The 19,864-nt window shown below is 42.9% G+C and overlaps 1 protein-coding gene across 4 annotated transcripts in view; it reads right to left on the bottom strand.

Annotated features, from left to right (window-relative positions):
- Positions 1 to 19,864, bottom strand: part of EGFLAM (EGF like, fibronectin type III and laminin G domains) — a 169,024-nt gene that overhangs the window by 18,938 nt on the left and 130,222 nt on the right. For all 4 annotated transcript variants that reach the window (XM_061616668.1, XM_061616689.1, XM_061616659.1 and 1 more), the window contains exons 17-18: positions 19,085 to 19,201; positions 15,594 to 15,774 (exon numbers count right to left, since the gene is read on the bottom strand). In XM_061616668.1, coding sequence (XP_061472652.1) covers positions 15,594 to 15,774; positions 19,085 to 19,201 — 298 coding nt within the window. The remainder of the gene's footprint in view (positions 1 to 15,593; positions 15,775 to 19,084; positions 19,202 to 19,864) is intronic.

Genomic DNA, 19,864 nt, shown 5'->3' with positions numbered 1-19,864 from the left:
GCCAAAACAAGACCAGGAGCAGACTGCAAAACAACACAGCAATCATAATGCCAAAATACAATTTAAATAACATCCCAGAAGAATATAAAGATCAAATAAGGAACAGATTTGAGGCTTTAAACTTAGTTGACAGAGAACCAGAAGAACTATGGAGTGAAATCAGAGACATTATCAAGGAAGAAGGCAAAAAGACAATACCTCTAGTTAAAAACAGAGAAAGACCTCAATGGATGACTGAAGAAACTCTTAAAATGGTTAAAGAGAGAAGGAAAGCAAAAGCAAAAGGAGACAGAAACACGGTTAGAACCCTAAATGCAACTATACCGCAACTAGTACGTAGGGACAAAGAGAACTATTACGACAGTTGTTGCATAGAAATAGAAGAGAACAACAATAAGGGTAGAACAAGAGCCCTGTTCCAAAAGATTAGAGAAATGAAAGGGAAATTTAAACCAAGAGTAGGGATGTTGAATAATCAACAGGGAAACACACTGACCGACCGAGATGAAATAAAAGGAAGATGGAAGCAATACACTGAAGAACTGTATAAAAGAGATGCAAGAATGACAGATTCATTCATGGAGGAACCATATGATGAAGAACCAGAAATTTTAGAATGTGAGGTGAAAGCTGCTCTTAAAATACTTGGAAGAAACAAATCACCAGGAACAGATGGAACACCAATAGAGTTGCTACAAGCTACTGAGACTGAATCTGTCCAAATTTGACAAAAATCTGTCAAGAAATATGGAAAACTAAACAATGGCCCACAGACTGGAAGCCTTCAATATACATCCCAATTCCAAAGAAGGGCGATCCCAGGGAATGCAGTAATTATTGAACTATTGCCTTAATATCCCCTGCAAGTAAAGTAATACTCAAGATTCTACAACAAAGGCTCTTACATATATGGAGCGAGAAATGCCAGACATCCAAGCCGGATTTAGAAAGGGAAGAGGTACCAGAGATCATATCACAAACATACGTTGGATAATGGAACGGACCAAGGAATTTCAGAAGGAAATCACCCTGTGCTTCATAGATTACAGCAAAGTCTTTGATTGTGTAGATCATGAAAAACTATGGAATGCGTTAAAAGAAATGGGGATGCCACAGCATCTGATTGTCCTGATGCGCAACCTATACTCTGCACAAGAGGCTACTGTAAGGACAGAATACGGAGAAACCAATTGGTTCCCAACCGGAAAGGGTGTGAGATAGGGGTGTATTTTATCACCCTATTTGTTTAATCTGTAAGAAGAACATATCATACGGAAAGCGGGATTGGGCCAAGATGAAAGAGGTGTGGAAATTGGAGGAAGAAATATCAATAATTTAAAATATGCAGACAATACCATACTACTAGCAGAAACCAGTAAAGATTTCAAACGAATGCTGCTGAAAGTTAAAGAGGAAAGCACAAAAGCTGGACTACAGCTGAATGTCAAGTACACTAAAGCAATGACAACAGATTTATGTAACTTTACAGCTGACAATGAGGACATTGAACTTGTCAAGGATTATCAATACAGTCATTAACCAAAATGGAGACAATAGTCAAGAAATCAGAAGAAGGCTAGGACTGGGGAGGGCAGCTATGAGAGAACTAGAAAAGGTTCTCAAATGTAAAGATATAACTGACCACTAAAGTCAGGATAATTCAGACTATGGTATTCCCGATCCCTATGTATGGATGTGAAAGTTGGACAGTGAAAAAAGGGGATAAGAGAAAAATCAACTCATTTGAAATGTGGTGTTGGAGGGGAGCTTTCCGCATACCATGGACTGCAAAAAAGACAAATAATTGGGCGTTAGAACAAATCAAATCAGAACTATCACTAGAAGCTAAAATGATGAAACTGAAGTTATCATACTTTGGACACATAATGAGAAGACATGATTCACTAGAAAAGACAATAATGCTTGGAAAAACAGAAGGGAGTAGAAAAAGAGGAAGGCCAAACAAGAGATGGATTGATTCCATAAAGGAAGCCACAGACCTGAACTATAAAATCTGAACAGGGTGTTTCATGACAGATGCTATTGGAGGTCGCTGATTCATAGGGTCGCCATAAGTCGCAATCGACTTGGAGGCACATAACAATATATATTTTAACAAATGTTTTTTTGGTTCTCTTCTGAGACTTACTAAGCATGCTTTTGAGTACTTTCCATTTTTAGGGCTTTCTCACTTTTAAGAGTCTTTTTAATTTGCTATTTTTAGAAAGATTTCCATATATATGTTAATATATTTTATGTTTTTGTGGTAATTTTTTAAAACTTAAACATGATATATTTTATTTAGTATGAGATAAGGGAACATCCTATACCTTTGTATTAATGTTCTTTCTTATGTTGTTTGAATATTTATAATAACCCAGAGGAAGGAATTCTCCGAAATGTGTTGTATCTAGATTGAGCTATAGTGTTAATACCCAGGGATGGAAGACTCTTGTCAGTTTTAGGTCTCTCATTTTTCCAATCGTAGATTCAATTCTCCAAGTTTCTGCAGCAATTTGCAATTTTTTTAAAAAAAAAATCCTCATGGAAATTCTTTAGCATTTTAGTGTGAATTTCTTCTGAGAAGCACATTTTTGCATTTTTGACAGTGTGCATTTTTGACAAAGGGGAGAGCAGTGGATTGAATAATCGAAAATGATATGTATTGTATATTCCTGAAATTAATAATATAAAAAACAAACATTTTTACATGCAATTTTCCTTATGTAATGCATTTTTTGTGTATCTTCACTAATGTATTCATTTTTATTCACACTTTCCCCTAATATATGCATTTTTGTAATCATTGCTTGGACAACTGCATCATAAAATTTGGATAATTGCAAAGTTTGAAGGAGGGCTGTGTTTTGGTTCCCATACTGTTTCGGAAAGTGTGAATTTGATAAATCTGGCTTTAATGCCAACTAATTCAAACTTCTACCTTGTTCGTATGAGTACCTGGAGGATTTTTTAAATTTATCCTCACGCTCCTTTTTCCTCCTGCTAGCTGTGCTACCCATCTGGAGATAAGTTTTAAAAGCATTACAATGTTACAGACCAGGGGTGGCTACGCTGTAGTCCTCTGGATGTTCTTAAACTACAACTCCCATCAACCCCAGCCAGCATAGCTAATGGCTGGGGATGATGGGATTGTAGTTCAGCAACACCTAGAGAACCATAGATTGGCCACATCTACCATTAGCAATGGTCAAATTCTAGCTCTTCTCTCCAGTGCAGTTCTCTCCAGCACCGTCTTCTCTCCAGGCTCTGAACTAGCTGCCTCACTCAACTCTCCAAACTATCTATGAGGGCTAAACGTGTGTCTCTGTGTGTTTGAACCACAATGGTCTTTTCCAAGACAAGGTGAGGCAAGATTTTTTTCCCCTTTGCTCTGTCTCCTCTCAGAACTTGTACTCGAATTGACTAACCTCTGGCCCTCCAGATGCTGTGAACTCCCAACTGTATCATCAGCCCCAGACACCATGGACAATGGTAGAGGATGATGGGAGCTGGAGTCTAACATGTCTGGACAGCCACAGGTTTCCCACACTGTACATCCACTGGCAGAAAGGGCTTGAACCCGCTGCTTGAAATGGAGTCCCTTCATGGACGAAAATTTCTCAGACACTGCACAGAATGTTTCAGTTGTGAGTTTCTCATCATTCTCCACATAGATTAGCAGCTCCTCTGTGTCCAATCCCAGTCACTCTCCACCTCTGAGATGGCTACTAAACCCACTACTATCCTCAAAATGATGTGCCAATGCAGTCTTCCTCTAAAGAGAGATCAGTTTTTATTATGGCTCATTGTGTTCTCTCCGCCTCAGTCCATTAAGGCTGTCGTTTTGGCAATATACTGAGAATGAGCCATTCATTTTATCTCAGGCTTTCAACACCTAACACAATCCTTTTACTGAGTAAATTCCAGTATGAATAAAGAGGAGGGAAACCAAGCTTAATATTTCAACTGCAGTTTTCTCACTGTTTGGGGGAAGGTTGTTGTTACTTTAAAACAAGTGGAAGATGCTTCAAATCTCTCCCCCCCTCCTCTCCCAATACACACAACGCTGCTGTTAGTCCAACTGGTGGGTGTGGGAGGCAGAATACAGGCCCAGAGGCAGTGCTGGTACTGTTCAGTGGTAAATAACATGTTTTGCATTCAGAAGGCCCAGGTTCAACCCATAGCGCATCTAGTTAAAAAAGAATCAGGTTGCAGGCGATGGGAAAGACTTGTGACTGAGACCGCAGAAAGCCACTGCCAGTCTGAGTAGACAATACTGGGATAGCCAAATAGTCTGCCCCTGGCACAAGGCAGCAGTCTGTGTTCTCCCCATGGGGCAATTGCAGCTTCAGGGAGTGATTTACATCAGGTGAATATCACAGGGCTAAATATCCTCAGCTACTAGCTCAATCTAATTTGGAACCCTCCCCTACACTTGTCTTACAAGTAGAAAAAGACAATGTAAAAATGAACAGGAGACCCCTGTTTGATATCCTGCATCACGTGTGGTTTGGCCCTCAGTGCCATCCTAAATTATCAGGTTTTGGCTTTTGCCTGCTGCTGCTGCTCCTGGTTTTCTCTTCATTGTCATTTCCTGAATAGCTAAGGAGGAAAAGCAGGGGAGCAAAGGGACGGTAACAAAATATAAAAATACCTGACAGGCAAATGGCCGTTTCATCTGTAATGAAATTAGGGAAAATGTCTAGTGTGGCAGAAACAGGAACCTGAGTCTTGCACCATGTTGGTCATAATGCAATGCAATCCACAACACAGGCACCAGTGTGCAACGTCGCTCACAGACTTCAAGAGAAGGCCTGGGTTGTATGGAGCCAGGCATTTTCTATATCAAGAGCAATACTCTGGGCCAAGCTCTTTCTGACCCTATTAGGTGTGCCTTTCACTAGGTGTGCAAAAGGCACAATGACCCCCTTTCTCTTGAACGCTAAGATCACAACCCAGCATCACATTTTGCACATTTAAACCAGCTGAAATGAATGGCTTTAAACATGCTAAACGATGGTCTAGCATGTGCAAGCTTGGGAAACCACACAAGTGGTTTCTCGTATGCATTAAGTTGACCACTCATCAGGATTTCCCAGCATACCCTGCTACTTACTGCAGAGACAGAACCCTGTCTATGAACACCTTGGATTCAATCCGGCAACAATTGGGTGTGCCTAAAAGCCAAATCACATGCAGTCATGTGTGCAGCTCTCGCTGTGCTCTTCCATTTCAGACTGCATATGGGGGCTGTTTTCCAGAGGCTTCTACATTTGGGCCCGGTCCACATGTAACCCTTAACCAAATCATGGCTAAGTGTAAATGCACAGGTGCTCGGTGTATAAACCGAGGCCGCTTCACTCCTCCATTCAACATGCTGCCATGCTTCCTAGAGCTAAGCTATGGTCTGGACTAGCATTACAACCCACACTCCTGGTTTGTCTTGCTCCAGGCAAGCCATGAACTGTAGCCTAGGTTTGGACATAATGTTAATCCAAACTGTAGCTTAGCTCTAGGCAGCATGGCAGCAGGTTAACTAGGGGAGGATTGAAGTGGGTGCAAATTTTACTGGGAGCATCCACATGCTCAGCCATTCATGCTTAGCCATGGTTTGGCTTGGCATGACATGTGAACTGGGCCAGTAACTATAACATGTATACCAACTCTTAGGTTTCTTTACTTCTGGATGCAATCATACTGCAGTTATGTAATTATGAACACCTGAAGTTTTCTTGGAACCATATACCATTGAATTTAATGAATTTAGTTGCATTTTTACTAGCAAAAAATATGGTAAGGATAGAGGGTGCTATCCCTCTCTAACTATAAATCCCACAATCAACATCAGCCAAGTGCAGCAGAAAGTTAAATGTCTCTACTGCAAAACTAATGGGAGTTTATTTCATGACATGGAGAAGACTACAATCTGCAGGAAATTCTTTGAATGTTGGTTCACGACCAATGGGTACAACACAATGAAGGTGCTATTTATTTCTCAATCAGCTTATGTTGATATATGACTACAAGGGAGCTATTCAGCAGGAAGGATAGGAAACTTTCTCTTTGAGCACAGTCCAGTCAAATATATGCATTCTGAAGGCGGCATTCCTAACCATGCTTGCTACACAAGAGAATGAGTTACACTGAATGCAGTGGAGCTTAGTCTTGAATAAACATGCACATTCCATTGATTTCAATGGAGAAATTAATACATTCTTTTAAATCTGTCCCTCTAAAATAAAAAGGACTTTCAAAAGTTTAACTATGGCAGGAAGTAGCTATAAATTAATGATCTCCCCAGTCTTGCTAAAGGCAAATTCTATCCACTTCAAATGCAGCAGCTAGGCTATATGACACACAGATTAAGGACTCTCCCTTCTACCCTCACTCCCTCCGTATAACTGGAATTCTTCGGCAAGGAAATGGCAGGAATTAAGCGAAGATTGGGAATTGGCCACATGGCTTCAAGCTCCTTTTTTCTCACTGAAATGAAAAAGAAACATTTTCAATGTTTCCACAGAAATCCAATAGATTTCTGGAATACGCTTTGCACCAGTAATACTTCTCTTGCAGTTCCAAGGGTTGTCCACCTAGCATACTCTTCTTCTCCCTCAAATTCTTTATATCAGCCATGCAAGCAACCTCACAAAATGCACCAGTTCCTACAATGTTTATAAACCCACTTGCTCATGTATACTTATATACTTATGTTGACCTGATGGCAATTCTCACTAGTAACAGACAGCAAGGTGAGAGGCTGTTTATGAGCTTTAACATACCAAATGCTGCAGCATTACATTGTCATCCAGGATAATAATTATGGATTATGCTGTTATCTACAGACATTCACAAAAAGCAGTCTAAATGGTTCCATTAGCTTGATGGACCAGGAACTCTCAAATGCACACTCACAGTTGCGGAACGCGTTTCACAGTTACTACTTACTGTTCAAGCAGTAATTTCCACATTCTGTAATGCAGCAGCATGAAACGGAAGAACATTTAGATTTTATTTTTCAGCAGCAAAAGAATCCCCTTCCCATCTTGAAAGAAGCACCCAGTTTTAAGGATGCAAAATCTTAGCCTTTTTGTTGTTGTTTTGCTTTCATAATTCTTGAACCAGGCATTAGGTATCAAAATAAGATCATGAAAGGATTATTCCACACAGATAAACAGCAGCCTTCACATTAGTGCTTTTGCAGGGCTTCTGGCTCTGCAGCATTCATGCAGAGATGTTATCTGTAAGGGCCATAATCTCCATGTGGTTCATACTGCTGCTGCAATTTGTATTGATTGTGCTAATCATCATCATCATGATGGCTTATTTGTATGCTACCTTTCCACAGCAATCTATGCTCAAGGAGATTTACAACAAGAAAAAAATTACATAATTCACTACTACAAAACAAAATTCAAATAATTAAACAATAAGTTGAAGAAAACATCTTATTAAGAAAATACAATAAATGGAAACAATAGCCTTAGAATTCATAATACGGTTCAACAATACAAAAACAATCCCAATAAAAGCAAAAAAATAAATGAATTGAATTTTGGCCCAGACAAAAGCCCCCAAACAACACCCCACTATGAAGATGGCTTCTGGCATCTCCAAGTAGTAGTTGCTCTTATAGTTGGTCAGGACTCCACCCTCTCAGGCCAGATGGAAAGAGGCCAACAAGCATGGAGACAGTCTTGCATTTCTCAGTCAAGGTGGTCTCTGGCACAGTCAAGATGGTCTCCAAAACAGGCTGAGTGACCATGCAAATCACACATGTACTGCCCCCGTGAGGATGTGCTGGTTCTCACAGAGTATTCATGAGAGCACTGTCAAGCCTGGCCAAAGCCCCTACAAGTTCCCAAGATGCTTGTGCAGAGAGGACTACTGTTTGTCTCAACCAAGCCACTACAGTGGTGCAGGGAGGTAATTTTAGACCCTGCACTTAATGATCTCACCATGCGTATGTGTGTCACAGGCATTAGATGAGATGGCTAATTTAAACATCTACATCTGGCCATATCATATTTTAGATGGCCATGTGTATTTCTTCAATAGTGAAGCACATTACACTCTTTATAGCTGTTCCTAACTTCCTGAGATATTAAAAAAACAAAAAAGAATTACTCTGGGGACATTTAAAACTCACTTAAATCACAGCAACATTGTGATTGCTTCTGGAGATTAAATGGAGATTGCTTCTGCTCCCCTGACGGTAAAAACATTTCCTTTGGAATAAACATTATTTTGTTGTAGACTAAGATAAAAATATTTTAAAGGAAAAATAATAAAATTAGCATCTGTAACCATGTACATGTCTGACTAGCTGTCCCCTAAATGGAGAAAGGATTTTTTTAAAAATAAGAAAAAATGTTGTGGCAGCCAGCGTTAGCCCTGCAAAGGCCTGGCATGCCTGGGCCAGGCAGGTGCCAGTGGGGGACCTATTTGCCACTAGCCTCATCATCTGCTACTCTCTGGGTAGTAATTACAGAGGATGGGCTGTGATGCTGTTGGCTGAAGCCCTACGGTCCAGTCCTAGCTGTACCAGTGGGCCAGTGTTTTATCTAGAAAAGGATAACAAATTAAAGCTGAAATTCTTTAACAATTTTAAGTTAACTTTGTCTTGATGTGGCAATTGCGTTTTCCAGTGTTACGCTAGAGGAACGTGTTCCCTGCATGTAAACATGTGTGATGGGAAGACACACTCATCTTTAAAATCTTGGAGCCCCTTGCCCTATTTTCCCAGTGTGAGTCTACTGTGTGGTGAGGAACATCCATCTGCTCTTTGTAATTCACGTGTTTACTGCTGGCAAGATGTTTGTCGCTTAAGAGTGCTTCCACATGCCGTTTATTATGGACTTGGTTCTACTAATGAATGCAAGTTTTTTGCAGCATCCACATGAGTTCACTCTCATCTAAATACCACCCCATATTATTGTCCCTAGTCATAAAAAAAGTGAATCTGGATGAAATGGGGGGAAATCTGGAATGGCAGTTTGGTCAGGACAAAGTCATGTGGACGCTGTGAAAAACCAGCATGCATGAGGAGCACAGAGTCCACAATAAAGTGTCATGTGGAAGGTCTCTTAAACTCTGAAGCCACTTCAAGAGCAGCATCTTTTCCTCTCCTGTTCAGCAGAGGCAGACTTGTATGGAAGAAGGATGCTACCACCTAGTGGAATAAATCTGCTTGCAGAATTTTAGCCTTTGAGAATTTTGACTAACTTAAGAAATCCACTGGCTGGAAAAATAACAGTTCTTAGCTCCTCTGAGTATAGAGGAAGAACAACAAAAAACCTCCACCCTTTACTTTTGCAAAGAATTCTTTGGTGGTCTTCAATGTGCGACTGAGGAAGGATTTCTTCTTGCTGTCGAATTACAAGACAGCCAAAGCATAGCAAAGGATTAGAGGTCGCACTGCAGCACCAGCACTTAGCACAAATGAGGATAAAGTTACAAGGCCTATAAATCCCCTTGCTTAATGGCATAAGCTAAGTCACACTGAATAAGACAAGATGAAGCTTCCCTCTCTCATGCGCGGCAACAGAGATTTTTAATCCTAGCACTGGAACTTTTTAAAATTTCAAAATACTATAAAAGTACAGACACTTTGCTGGTGTATATAGGGAGCTATAACAATTTAATCATGAGAATTTGCAATTCTCTATATTTGCAAGTGTCAAAAGGAGTGCTCTTTACTGTAAATCACACGAGTCTTGTGTCGTCATTGTTAAGCTGTAAAACTCCACTTTTAGTGGGCACAAGATTCACAAAAGAAACAAAAATTTGGTATGTTATTGCACACTATGAACAAAATCCAAGTTTTGTGGAAACAACCAAATCAAATCAAAAGCCTAACAGCAACAGAAACAAACTACCCCCTCCACCCATGAATCTTCTGTATTCAAGATTTGTGTTTGAGAATTGTCAACAGCAATTTCTTCCCCATAAGGCCAATTCACACAACACAAACTGGTATAATGTATCAATTAGTGCAAAGTTAAGCACACACTCAAGTTGTCGTGTGATTGCCTCACTTATACTCAAATCTCAATACAGCCCACATCTACCGCTATTGTTGCAGAAGAGTTCGGCAGCAGGGCGAGGAGGCCAGGGCCCGTCTGTTCCCTGACCTCAACTAAACCGCAGTCTCCAACCCATTGACGTAATAAACCTTAAACAAAACTATGCAGGTAAGAAGCCAGCAGGGGTGTGAGGGCTTTCCAGTGTTTTGCACCGCCTGCAGCATGTACGACTATCTGCCTGTTGGACAGAAGTCGTGGGTGTGCTCTCAGTGCAATGAGCTCCTGGCTCTCCGGGAACGACTTCATTTCCTTGAGGCCAAGGTGGCGGACCTGGAAAAGCTGAGAGAGGCAGAGAGGTGTGTGGAGGAGGCCTTCAGGGACATTATAGCTGTGTCCCACTCCAACGATGATAGCTCTCCTGCTATCATGGACAACGATGGTCTCGGGGAAGGAGAGCATCAGCTGAGGAAGAGGGAAACGATCCCTTAGAAGGGACCCATTCCTTGGGGGATGAGCAGCTATCCTCTCGTGCCAAGGATATATCTCCAGGGGGTGGAGGGATCCTTGTAGTGGGTGATTCGATCATTAGGAACATAGACAGTGGGGTGTGTGATGGGCGTGTAGACCGCAAGGTGTTTTGCCTGCCTGGTGCGAAGGTTGCGGATATCGCCCGTCGTTTAGATAGTTTGGTAGACAGTGCTGGGAAGGAGTCAGTGGTCGTGGTGCACGTTGGCACCAACGACATGGGGAAATGCAGCCGTGAGGTCCTGGAAGCAAAATTTAGGTTGCTAGGTAGGATGCTGAAAGCCAGGACCTCCAAGGTGGCTTTCTCTGAAATGCTACCAGTTCCACGCGCAGGACCAGCCAGACAGGCCCAGCTTCGCAGTCTCAATGCGTGGATGAGACGATGGTGTCGGGTGGAAGGGTTCAGATTTGTTAGGCACTGGGGAACATTTTGGGACAAGCCGGGCCTGTACAAAACGGACGGGCTCCACTTGAACCAGAATGGAACCAGACTGCTGGCACTTAAAATTAAAAAGGTAGCAGAGCAGCTTTTAAACTGACTGAGGGGGGAAACCCGACAGGAGCTGAGAAAGGTCCGGTTCGGAATAAACCTGCCCCCTGGGATAAAGACCAAAGAAATGATGAAATTGTAAAAGGGGTAGGCCTAGAAGTAGGCATTATGAGAGCAGGGGCACAGCATATAAATTCAGAAGAGCAAAATTACCACAGGCGTAACCACAAGTGCCAAAGACACTTGAAGAGAGACACTGCTTACAAGTGCCTGTACGCTAATGCTAGGAGCCTCCGAACCAAGATGGGAGAACTGGAGTGCTTGGTCTTAGAGCAGAGCATTGATATAGTGAGCATAACCGAGACCTGGTGGAATGGAGAAAACCAGTGGGATACGGTTATCCCTGGATATAAACTATATCGGAAGGACAGGGAAGGACGTATTGGTGGCGGAGTCGCTCTATACGTGAAAGAAGGCATTGAATCCAGCAAGCTCGAAACCCCAAAAGAGGCAGACTCCTCCACAGAATCGTTGTGGGTGGTGATACCGTGCCCCAGGAGGGACTTAATACTGGGAACGATCTATCGTCCCCCTGATCAAAATACTCAGGGAGACCTGGAGATGAGATATGAAATTGAGGAAGCATCCAAACTAGGAAATGTGGTAGTAATGGGTGACTTCAACTACCCGGACATAGACTGGCTGCATATGTGTTCCAGTCATGACAAAGAAGCAAAGTTTCTAGATATTCTAAATGACTATTCCCTAGACCAGGTGGTCATGGAACCGACCAGAGGGATGGCAACCCTGGACTTAATCCTCAGTGGGGACCGGGACCTGGTGCAAGATGTAAGTGTTGTTGAACCGATTGGGAGCAGTGACCACAGTGCTATTAAATTAAACATACATGTAACTGGCCAATTGCCAAGAAAATCCAACACGGTCACATTTGACTTCAAAAGAGGAAACTTCACAAAAATGAGGGGATTGGTAAAAAGAAAGCTGAAAAACAAAGTCCAGAGGGTCACATCACTCGAAAATGCTTGGAAGTTGTTTAATAACACTATATTAGAAGCTCAACTGGAGTGCATACCGCAGATCAGAAAAGGTACCGCCAGGGCCAAGAAGATGCCAGCATGGTTAACGAGCAAAGTCAAGGAAGCTCTTAGAGGCAAAAAGTCTTCCTTCAGAAAATGGAAGTCTTGTCCGAATGAAGAAAATAAAAAAGAACACAAACTCTGGCAAAAGAAATGCAAGAAGACAATAAGGGATGCTAAAAAAGATTTTGAGGAGCACATTGCTAAGAACATAAAAACCAACAACAAAAAATTCTATCAATACATTCAAAGCAGGAGACCATCTAGGGAGACAATTGGACCCTTGGATGATAAGGGAGTCAAAGGTGTACTAAAGAACGATAAGGAGATTGCAGAGAAGCTAAATGAATTCTTTGCATCTGTCTTCACAGTGGAAGATATAGGGCAGATCCCTGAACCTGAACTAACATTTGCAGGAAGGGATTCTGAGGAACTGAGACAAATAGTGGTAACGAGAGAGGAAGTTCTAAGCTTAATGGACAATATAAAAACTGACAAATCAACGGGCCCGGATGGCATCCACCCGAGAGTTCTCAAAGAACTCAAAGGTGAAATTGCTGATCTGCTAACTAAAATATGTAACTTGTCCCTTGGGTCCTCCTCCGTGCCTGAGGACTGGAAAGTGGCAAATGTAACGCCAATCTTCAAAAAGGGATCCAGAGGGGATCCCGGAAATTACAGGCCAGTTAGCTTAACTTCTGTCCCTGGAAAACTGGTAGAAAGTATTATTAAAGCTAGATTAACTAAGCACATCGAAGAACAAGCCTGGCTGAAGTAGAGCCAGCATGGCTTCTGCAAGGGAAAGTCCTGTCTCAGTAACCTATTAGAATTCTTTGAGAGTGTCAACAAGCATATAGATAGAGGTGATCCAGTGGACATAGTGTACTTAGACTTTCAAAAAGCGTTTGACAAGGTACCTCACCAAAGACTTCTGAGGAAGCTTAGCAGTCATGGAATAAGAGGAGAGGTCCTCTTGTGAATAAGGAACTGGTTAAGAAGCAGAAAGCAGAGAGTAGGAATAAACGGACAGTTCTCCCAATGGAGGGCTGTAGAAAGTGGAGTCCCTCAAGGATCGGTATTGGGACCTGTACTTTTCAACTTGTTCATTAATGACCTAGAATTAGGAGTGAGCAGTGAAGTGGCCAGGTTTGCTGACGACACTAAATTGTTCAGGGTTGTTAAAACAAAAAGGGATTGCGAAGAGCTCCAAAAAGACCTCTCCAAACTGAGTGAATGGGCGGAAAAATGGCAAATGCAATTCAATATAAACAAGTGTAAAATTATGCATATTGGAGCAAAAAATCTGAATTTCACATATACGCTCATGGGGTCTGAACTGGCGGTGACCGACCAGGAGAGAGACCTCGGGGTTGTAGTGGACAGCACGATGAAAATGTCGACCCAGTGTGCGGCAGCTGTGAAAAAGGCAAATTCCATGCTAGCGATAATTAGGAAAGGTATTGAAAATAAAACAGCCGAGATCATAATGCCGTTGTATAAATCTATGGTGCGGCCGCATTTGGAATACTGTGTACAGTTCTGGTCGCCTCATCTCAAAAAGGATATTATAGAGTTGGAAAAGGTTCAGAAGAGGGCAACCAGAATGATCAAGGGGATGGAGCGACTCCCTTACGAGGAAAGGTTGCAGCATTTGGGGCTTTTTAGTTTAGAGAAAAGGCGGGTCAGAGGAGACATGATAGAAGTGTATAAAATTATGCATGGCATTGAGAAAGTGGATAGAGAAAAGATCTTCTCCCTCTCTCATAATACTAGAACTCGTGGACATTCAAAGAAGCTGAATGTTGGAAGATTCAGGACAGACAAAAGGAAGTACTTCTTTACTCAGCGCATAGTTAAACTATGGAATTTGCTCCCACAAGATGCAGTAATGGCCACCAGCTTGGATGGCTTTAAAAGAAGATTAGACAAATTCATGGAGGACAGGGCTATCAATGGCTACTAGCCATGATGGCTGTGCTCTGCCACCCTAGTCAGAGGCAGCATGCTTCTGAAAACCAGTTGCCGGAAGCCTCAGGAGGGGAGAGTGTTCTTGCACTCGGGTCCTGCTTGCGGGCTTCCCCCAGGCACCTGGTTGGCCACTGTGAGAACAGGATGCTGGACTAGATGGGCCACTGGCCTGATCCAGCAGGCTCTTCTTATGTTCTTATGTTCTTAAGAGGGCAAGACTTCATACGCTGATGCACTACAGCTCCCATCATCCCTGTCTATTGGTCATACTTGCTGGGCAGTGTTGGCTGGTGCCCACTGGGACTGCTGGGGTGGAAGGCAGGGAGACCAAGGCTGTATACACACTCCCATTTGCTTTGTATCCAATGCACCTCCACCACAGGTTTGGGAAGCAGTATGCACACGTTATTCACAATCCATACTTATCCTGTATCTATCCTATTCTTTCTTATGAAATACTGCATTTTGAATTTCCCTCAAACCAACTTTGATCCGAATTGAGAAGGAGAACAAACTAGCTGTGTTTTAAGCTCGTAACATGTACACAGCCCAAGAGGACGTAGAGTCAGGACCAATGACAGGCAGTACCACCACATTACTGATTGTAACTAAAAAGGCAGGCAGGTGAGGACTGGTTGGGGGCCGACTGAGGTTGGTGGGACAGTGCACCATTTACCTTAATGGACCACCCTCCATTATGGTTGGGGCTGATGGGAGTTGGAGTCCAACATCATCTGGAGGGACAGAAGTTAGCCAGCTTTTAAAAAGTAGACCATATGTATGAAATATGAAAGAAGGCTTCTCTAGTTGGTCCTGGTGGATCGTCAGGAAGGGACTTGATAAATGATAGAGGTTTATAAAATAATGAACAGTATGGCGATGGAGAATGTTTTCTTCCCCTCTCTTAAAACTAGAACTTGTGGTCAACCAATGCATCCAACTGGAGACAGATGAATGATAAAAAAAGATACTTGATCACAAGAAAAGGATAACTGATTTTTTAAACTCACTACCACGAACTCACTACTAGTTTAAACGAGTTAAGAAGGGATTGAATGTGGTTGTGGCATCAGCCTAACATCCTGGGAGAAGAGGGTTCAAATCCCAATTCAGCCATGAAGCTCACTGGGTGACCTTGGGCCAGTTGCCATCTCACAGGGTTGTTGGGAGGATAAAACAGACAGGGGAAGAACTATGTATACCACCATGAGCTCCTTAGGAAAGGTGGGATAAAACTAACTAACTTACTAAATAAATAAATAAAATGAGTATCAATTGTTATTAGCTCCAACTATACCTCCTTTCTCTACTTTGCCACACAGGATCACAGTTATGAGACCAAATATCCAAAACATAATTATTGGGATTGTCACCATGTGTTAACATTCCTTTTTAAGCTTTGCTGTTGTAAGTTCATTCTCTGAGCAAGACTACTCTACACACATGAAAATTTTACAATTTCAGCACAAAATAAAAAGATGTTTTTTTTACCTTTCTGGCAGTGTTGCCCATCAAAACCCAAAGGGCAATCACATTCATAGCCATCTTTCTTGGGCACACAGGAGCCTCCATTGGCACAGGGGGCATTTACACAGGGATGGGCTGTATTCTCCAGGTTGACTCCAGATGTGAAATCCTGCCTCACATCTATTGTTCGGTCATTCAGAACAATCTTTGTTTAAAAGACAAGGCAAAAGCTTCAAGAGACTTTCAAGACATTTTTATTACTTTATTTATTACTCAATATCTTAAAGTTTTTAAAAAATCAGAATGAGGATAACATTGTTTGGAGAGGTTGGACTGACATCTGTTTATCTTCATTCGTATGTTTCCTGAGAATAGTGTTCCAGATGATTCCATTGCTTATCCTTGGTGGTAAGGAGGATAAGCTCTTTTGAGCTGTGCAACTCAAAGCTATTTAACCTCTACATTGTTGCTGTTGTTGTTTTAAAGGTTGAGTCAGATTTATTAATGTTGTGCCTGAACTTTAGACCAATTTTTGTAGCTCTGCCGTGAGCCAAATCTAAGATGTAAAAGAAGTTTCTTGGCAGATGCTAATTTCGACCTAACACAGTAGAATTCCTCTTGAGTTAGCCTTATATCAAGGATGAATTAAAAATTTGTTCAGTCTGCATTTTAAAGTGAACTGACCTAATTCTCCAGTCCCAGATAGAAACACAGTTATCAGACTACTCACTTCTCCAAATTTTGCAATGCAGAAAAATCACACAAAATTATATTTTAGAGATAGCAACAAAAACAGGCTCCAACTGGAAGGAATGGCAGGATATAAATCAAACAAATAAATAAGTGTACAGAAATGTGTACTTGAGGGGACAACTGTGTACAAAATGTGTACTCTGGGGAAATTTGTATGCATTGTAAATGTTGGGGGGGACTGAAATCTGCAAAAAATAAAACAGAATGGACCTGTTATTGAATGTATGTAAAATTGGCATGAAACAGAAACAGGCTGATCTGTTCACCCCTATTTTATACAGGACTCTTTTCCATCTAAAACACCTGTGACTCAGCTATGCAGAGTTCACAAAATTTATTAGGTCACAAAAATATATATGTTACTAGCCAGCCTGCCTGGTTGGCACATTTGATGGCCTGAAAGGGAAATCCAAGAAACACAGAACCAATCCTCTCACAGTTTTGAAAGGCTTCCAGATGACCAAGTGTCTGGCAATTTACAAGCCCAAGACAGTGTTGCAAGTAGCTTAACTTGTATGGGCCAGCTCAAAATTTCGTATGAAGCAATTGCTTAATTCCTCATTTCAAGAGACATTTGCAATCAAACAGAATATTACATTATACAGTTTATCTCCAGGAAAAAGTGAAGTAAACCTAAAACCTGATCAATTTTACCAGCATAATTAGATTATCTGATTGTCTGAATCCTAACAGAATGTATCAAGAAGATGCTTTAGGGAACAATCCAAGCCTCCACCCCGTGTTGGGGCTTTTCAAAGAGGTGGAGCCACTGCCACACCTGTAGCCTGGGGGGCTACAGGAGGGGGGCAGCATAATTGGACCCAATTGCTGTGCCAGCTCCACAGCTATCAGAATGCAGGAGGGGGTTTTCCCAGGACTTCTGGGATGGCAAGGGCTATGCACCAGAGTGGCCTATTCAGTGAGTCACCTGCTGGGATTGCCTAGTGAATGGCTGGAGACTGGGCCTCTCAGTCCAAGCACTTCGAGGTAAAGGCTGATGATTTCCCCACTTATTCCAGGGACTTTAGAGTCCGCCGTATGTTAGCTGGGTGGGCTAGAGAACACCCAGCCACTCTCGATCCCCGTTGCCCTTTCTCACGGGACATTTTATTGAGTATGGTGGGCCAGTGAAAAACAGTATGCTCCTCAAGCTATGAAGCCAGACTATTCCAGGCAGCAGCCCTTATGCTGGTTTTTGGAGCTTTTAGGATAGGTGAGGTGGTGGCCAGATCCAAGGGAGATTTGTCTCAACGGGCCCTCCAGCAATCAGATGTCTCCATGGAAGGGAGTTGTACCTGTATAACATTGATGGACTGGCAATGTTGCTGGACAGGGATGGAGCAGCTGCGCACCCTATCCTGGGCTTACAGTTAGGCCTCAGTCAATGGGCTGCAATGTGGTGGCTTGGCTGGCGAGGAATACTTTGGGACGGGCTCCTACCCACTTTATTCCAGGTTGGTTCAGTGCGGACATCTCTGCATGTGGTGGTCATTCCCCGAGTTGGGAATGACCTCAGTATTTGAGGCAAGGCCCTCAGGTGGCGGGCATGTGCAGACATGCAGTTCGGGACGCAACGATGGCCTCGGTTACCTAAGGGCATGGTCCTCAGTTTGGCAGGCATGTGCGGACATGCAGTTGGCGAGGCAACGGAAGGGCATGGCCCTCAGTTTGGCAGGCATGTGCAGACATGCAGTTCAGGAGGCAACGATGGCCTTGGTTACTTAAGGGCATGGCCCTCAGTTTGGCAGGCATGTGCGGACATGCAGTTGGCGAGGCAACGGAAGGGCATGGCCCTCAGTTTGGCAGGCATGTGTGGACATGCAGTTCAGGAGGCAACAATGGCCTCGGTTACTTAAGGGCATGGTCCTCAGTTGCAACGAAAGGGCATGGCCCTCAGTTTGGCAGGCATGCATGGCATGCAGTTAATAAGGCAACGTCGGCCTTGGGTACATCTGCTTTGGTCAGACATACTCCCGTGAAGGGTTTGGCGTGGTGTCTGGAGCCCTATAGGGATGGACCAAGCGCGAAAGAAGGCCAACCAGCAAATTCGGTTGGCTATTCTGGGGCGGGGGGGTTGGTTATTTCACACCCTGCATTCAGCATTGGATGGGTGAACTGTACAGGGCCGATGGCGTTCACCTGTCTGATGCAGGTAACGTCTTTTTGGCAGACCTGCAGAGGTGTCTGCGAGAGGTGCTTCTCGGCAGTGGGTAAAAGGGGACTAAATAGAGATTTGTCCCCTTTTTGTGGCGGGAAGGTGCGGAAAGGGAAATAGGTAAGGACAGCTCGGTGGCCCCCTTAGGCACCTTTGGAGGTGATTGGCGGTTCCAGAGGCCTGTCTGTCAGAGCTTTGCGGCTTGAGGGCAGGATATGGGCTGCTTTTGGGGCCAACTTAACTCATCCACCAGAGGGTTGTGTGGCCCCGGGGGGTGGTGACCTGAGAAGGCCCCCCTACTCACCTACTGGGTGTGGCTGGCGGAAGGGGTAAGCAGATGGGGCTTGCCCTTGTCCCAAACAGGGGCTGGTCGCCTGTGAGCTGTATGGCAAGATGCTTGCTTATAGTTGCGCACCTAGGTTTCCCTCTGCAGATCACTTTAAAAGGTGTTTTTGTATAGTTTAATAAAGTGGCCCTTGTTCAACCCAAGCTGATGTGTCCTTGTCTTATTTCGCCCCTTTACTCGCAACTGAATTCCATGTAATAAAGGAGACTATAAATGTAACCAAGAGTCAATAAGAGATACATTATTTTGAAACACACATACCTTTTGAATACTCCCAGAGAAGGGTTTTAGGATACCAGAGTTCTTCTTCACATTATCATAACTTGGTACTCCACCAATGAATATGTCAGGATTGCACTTAATCTGTGTGAAAGCTCCCTATCAGGAGAAAAAATGCATTAGAAATAATCATGAGGGTGATTTCAGGTTGTCTTATGCCATGTTCCCAAACCTTTTTTTGCATCTCCCAAGTAGTCTATATCTGTATCTATAGTGCATATTCCTCAGTGAGAAAATATTGCTATTTGTACAGTGGGAACAGAAGTGGTGTGCTGAGGAAGGATGTCGAGATCTCCCACAAAGATTAAATAACTGCCATTAATTACTGCTCAGGTTGGTTGCATTCAGATGTCCCCCCATGGTTTGGAGGATCAGGAACAAACTTAATCCAGGTATAATTCCCAACTTCATCTTCTGCATTTTGAAGTTGGAGATTTGCAGCAAACTACAATAACACATTAAGCTGCATGTGTGAAAGAACACATGCAAGGCCAGACCTGCAAGGCAGCAAAATGAAGCAAACTGCTTCATGTGGCAAAATGAGAGGGGTAAAGGAAAGAGTTGGTGTGTGAATGGTGATTGCAACAAGACTTTTAAAATTGTTGCTAATAGTGTGTGTGTGTGTGCATGAGTGCACACATGCACACACATGGCTGTTGGGTTTCAGTTCAGACAGCAAAATATCTTAGGCTGCCTCTGGGAACTTCCAAACTCAAGGCTTGCTCCTGATCTTTCAGACCTTGGTTTGGAGGATCATCTGAT

The sequence above is a fragment of the Rhineura floridana genome, chromosome 1 (assembly GCF_030035675.1).
Source record: "Rhineura floridana isolate rRhiFlo1 chromosome 1, rRhiFlo1.hap2, whole genome shotgun sequence".
Classification (NCBI taxonomy): domain Eukaryota; kingdom Metazoa; phylum Chordata; class Lepidosauria; order Squamata; family Rhineuridae; genus Rhineura; species Rhineura floridana.
This window is presented reverse-complemented; position numbering and strand designations above follow the sequence as displayed.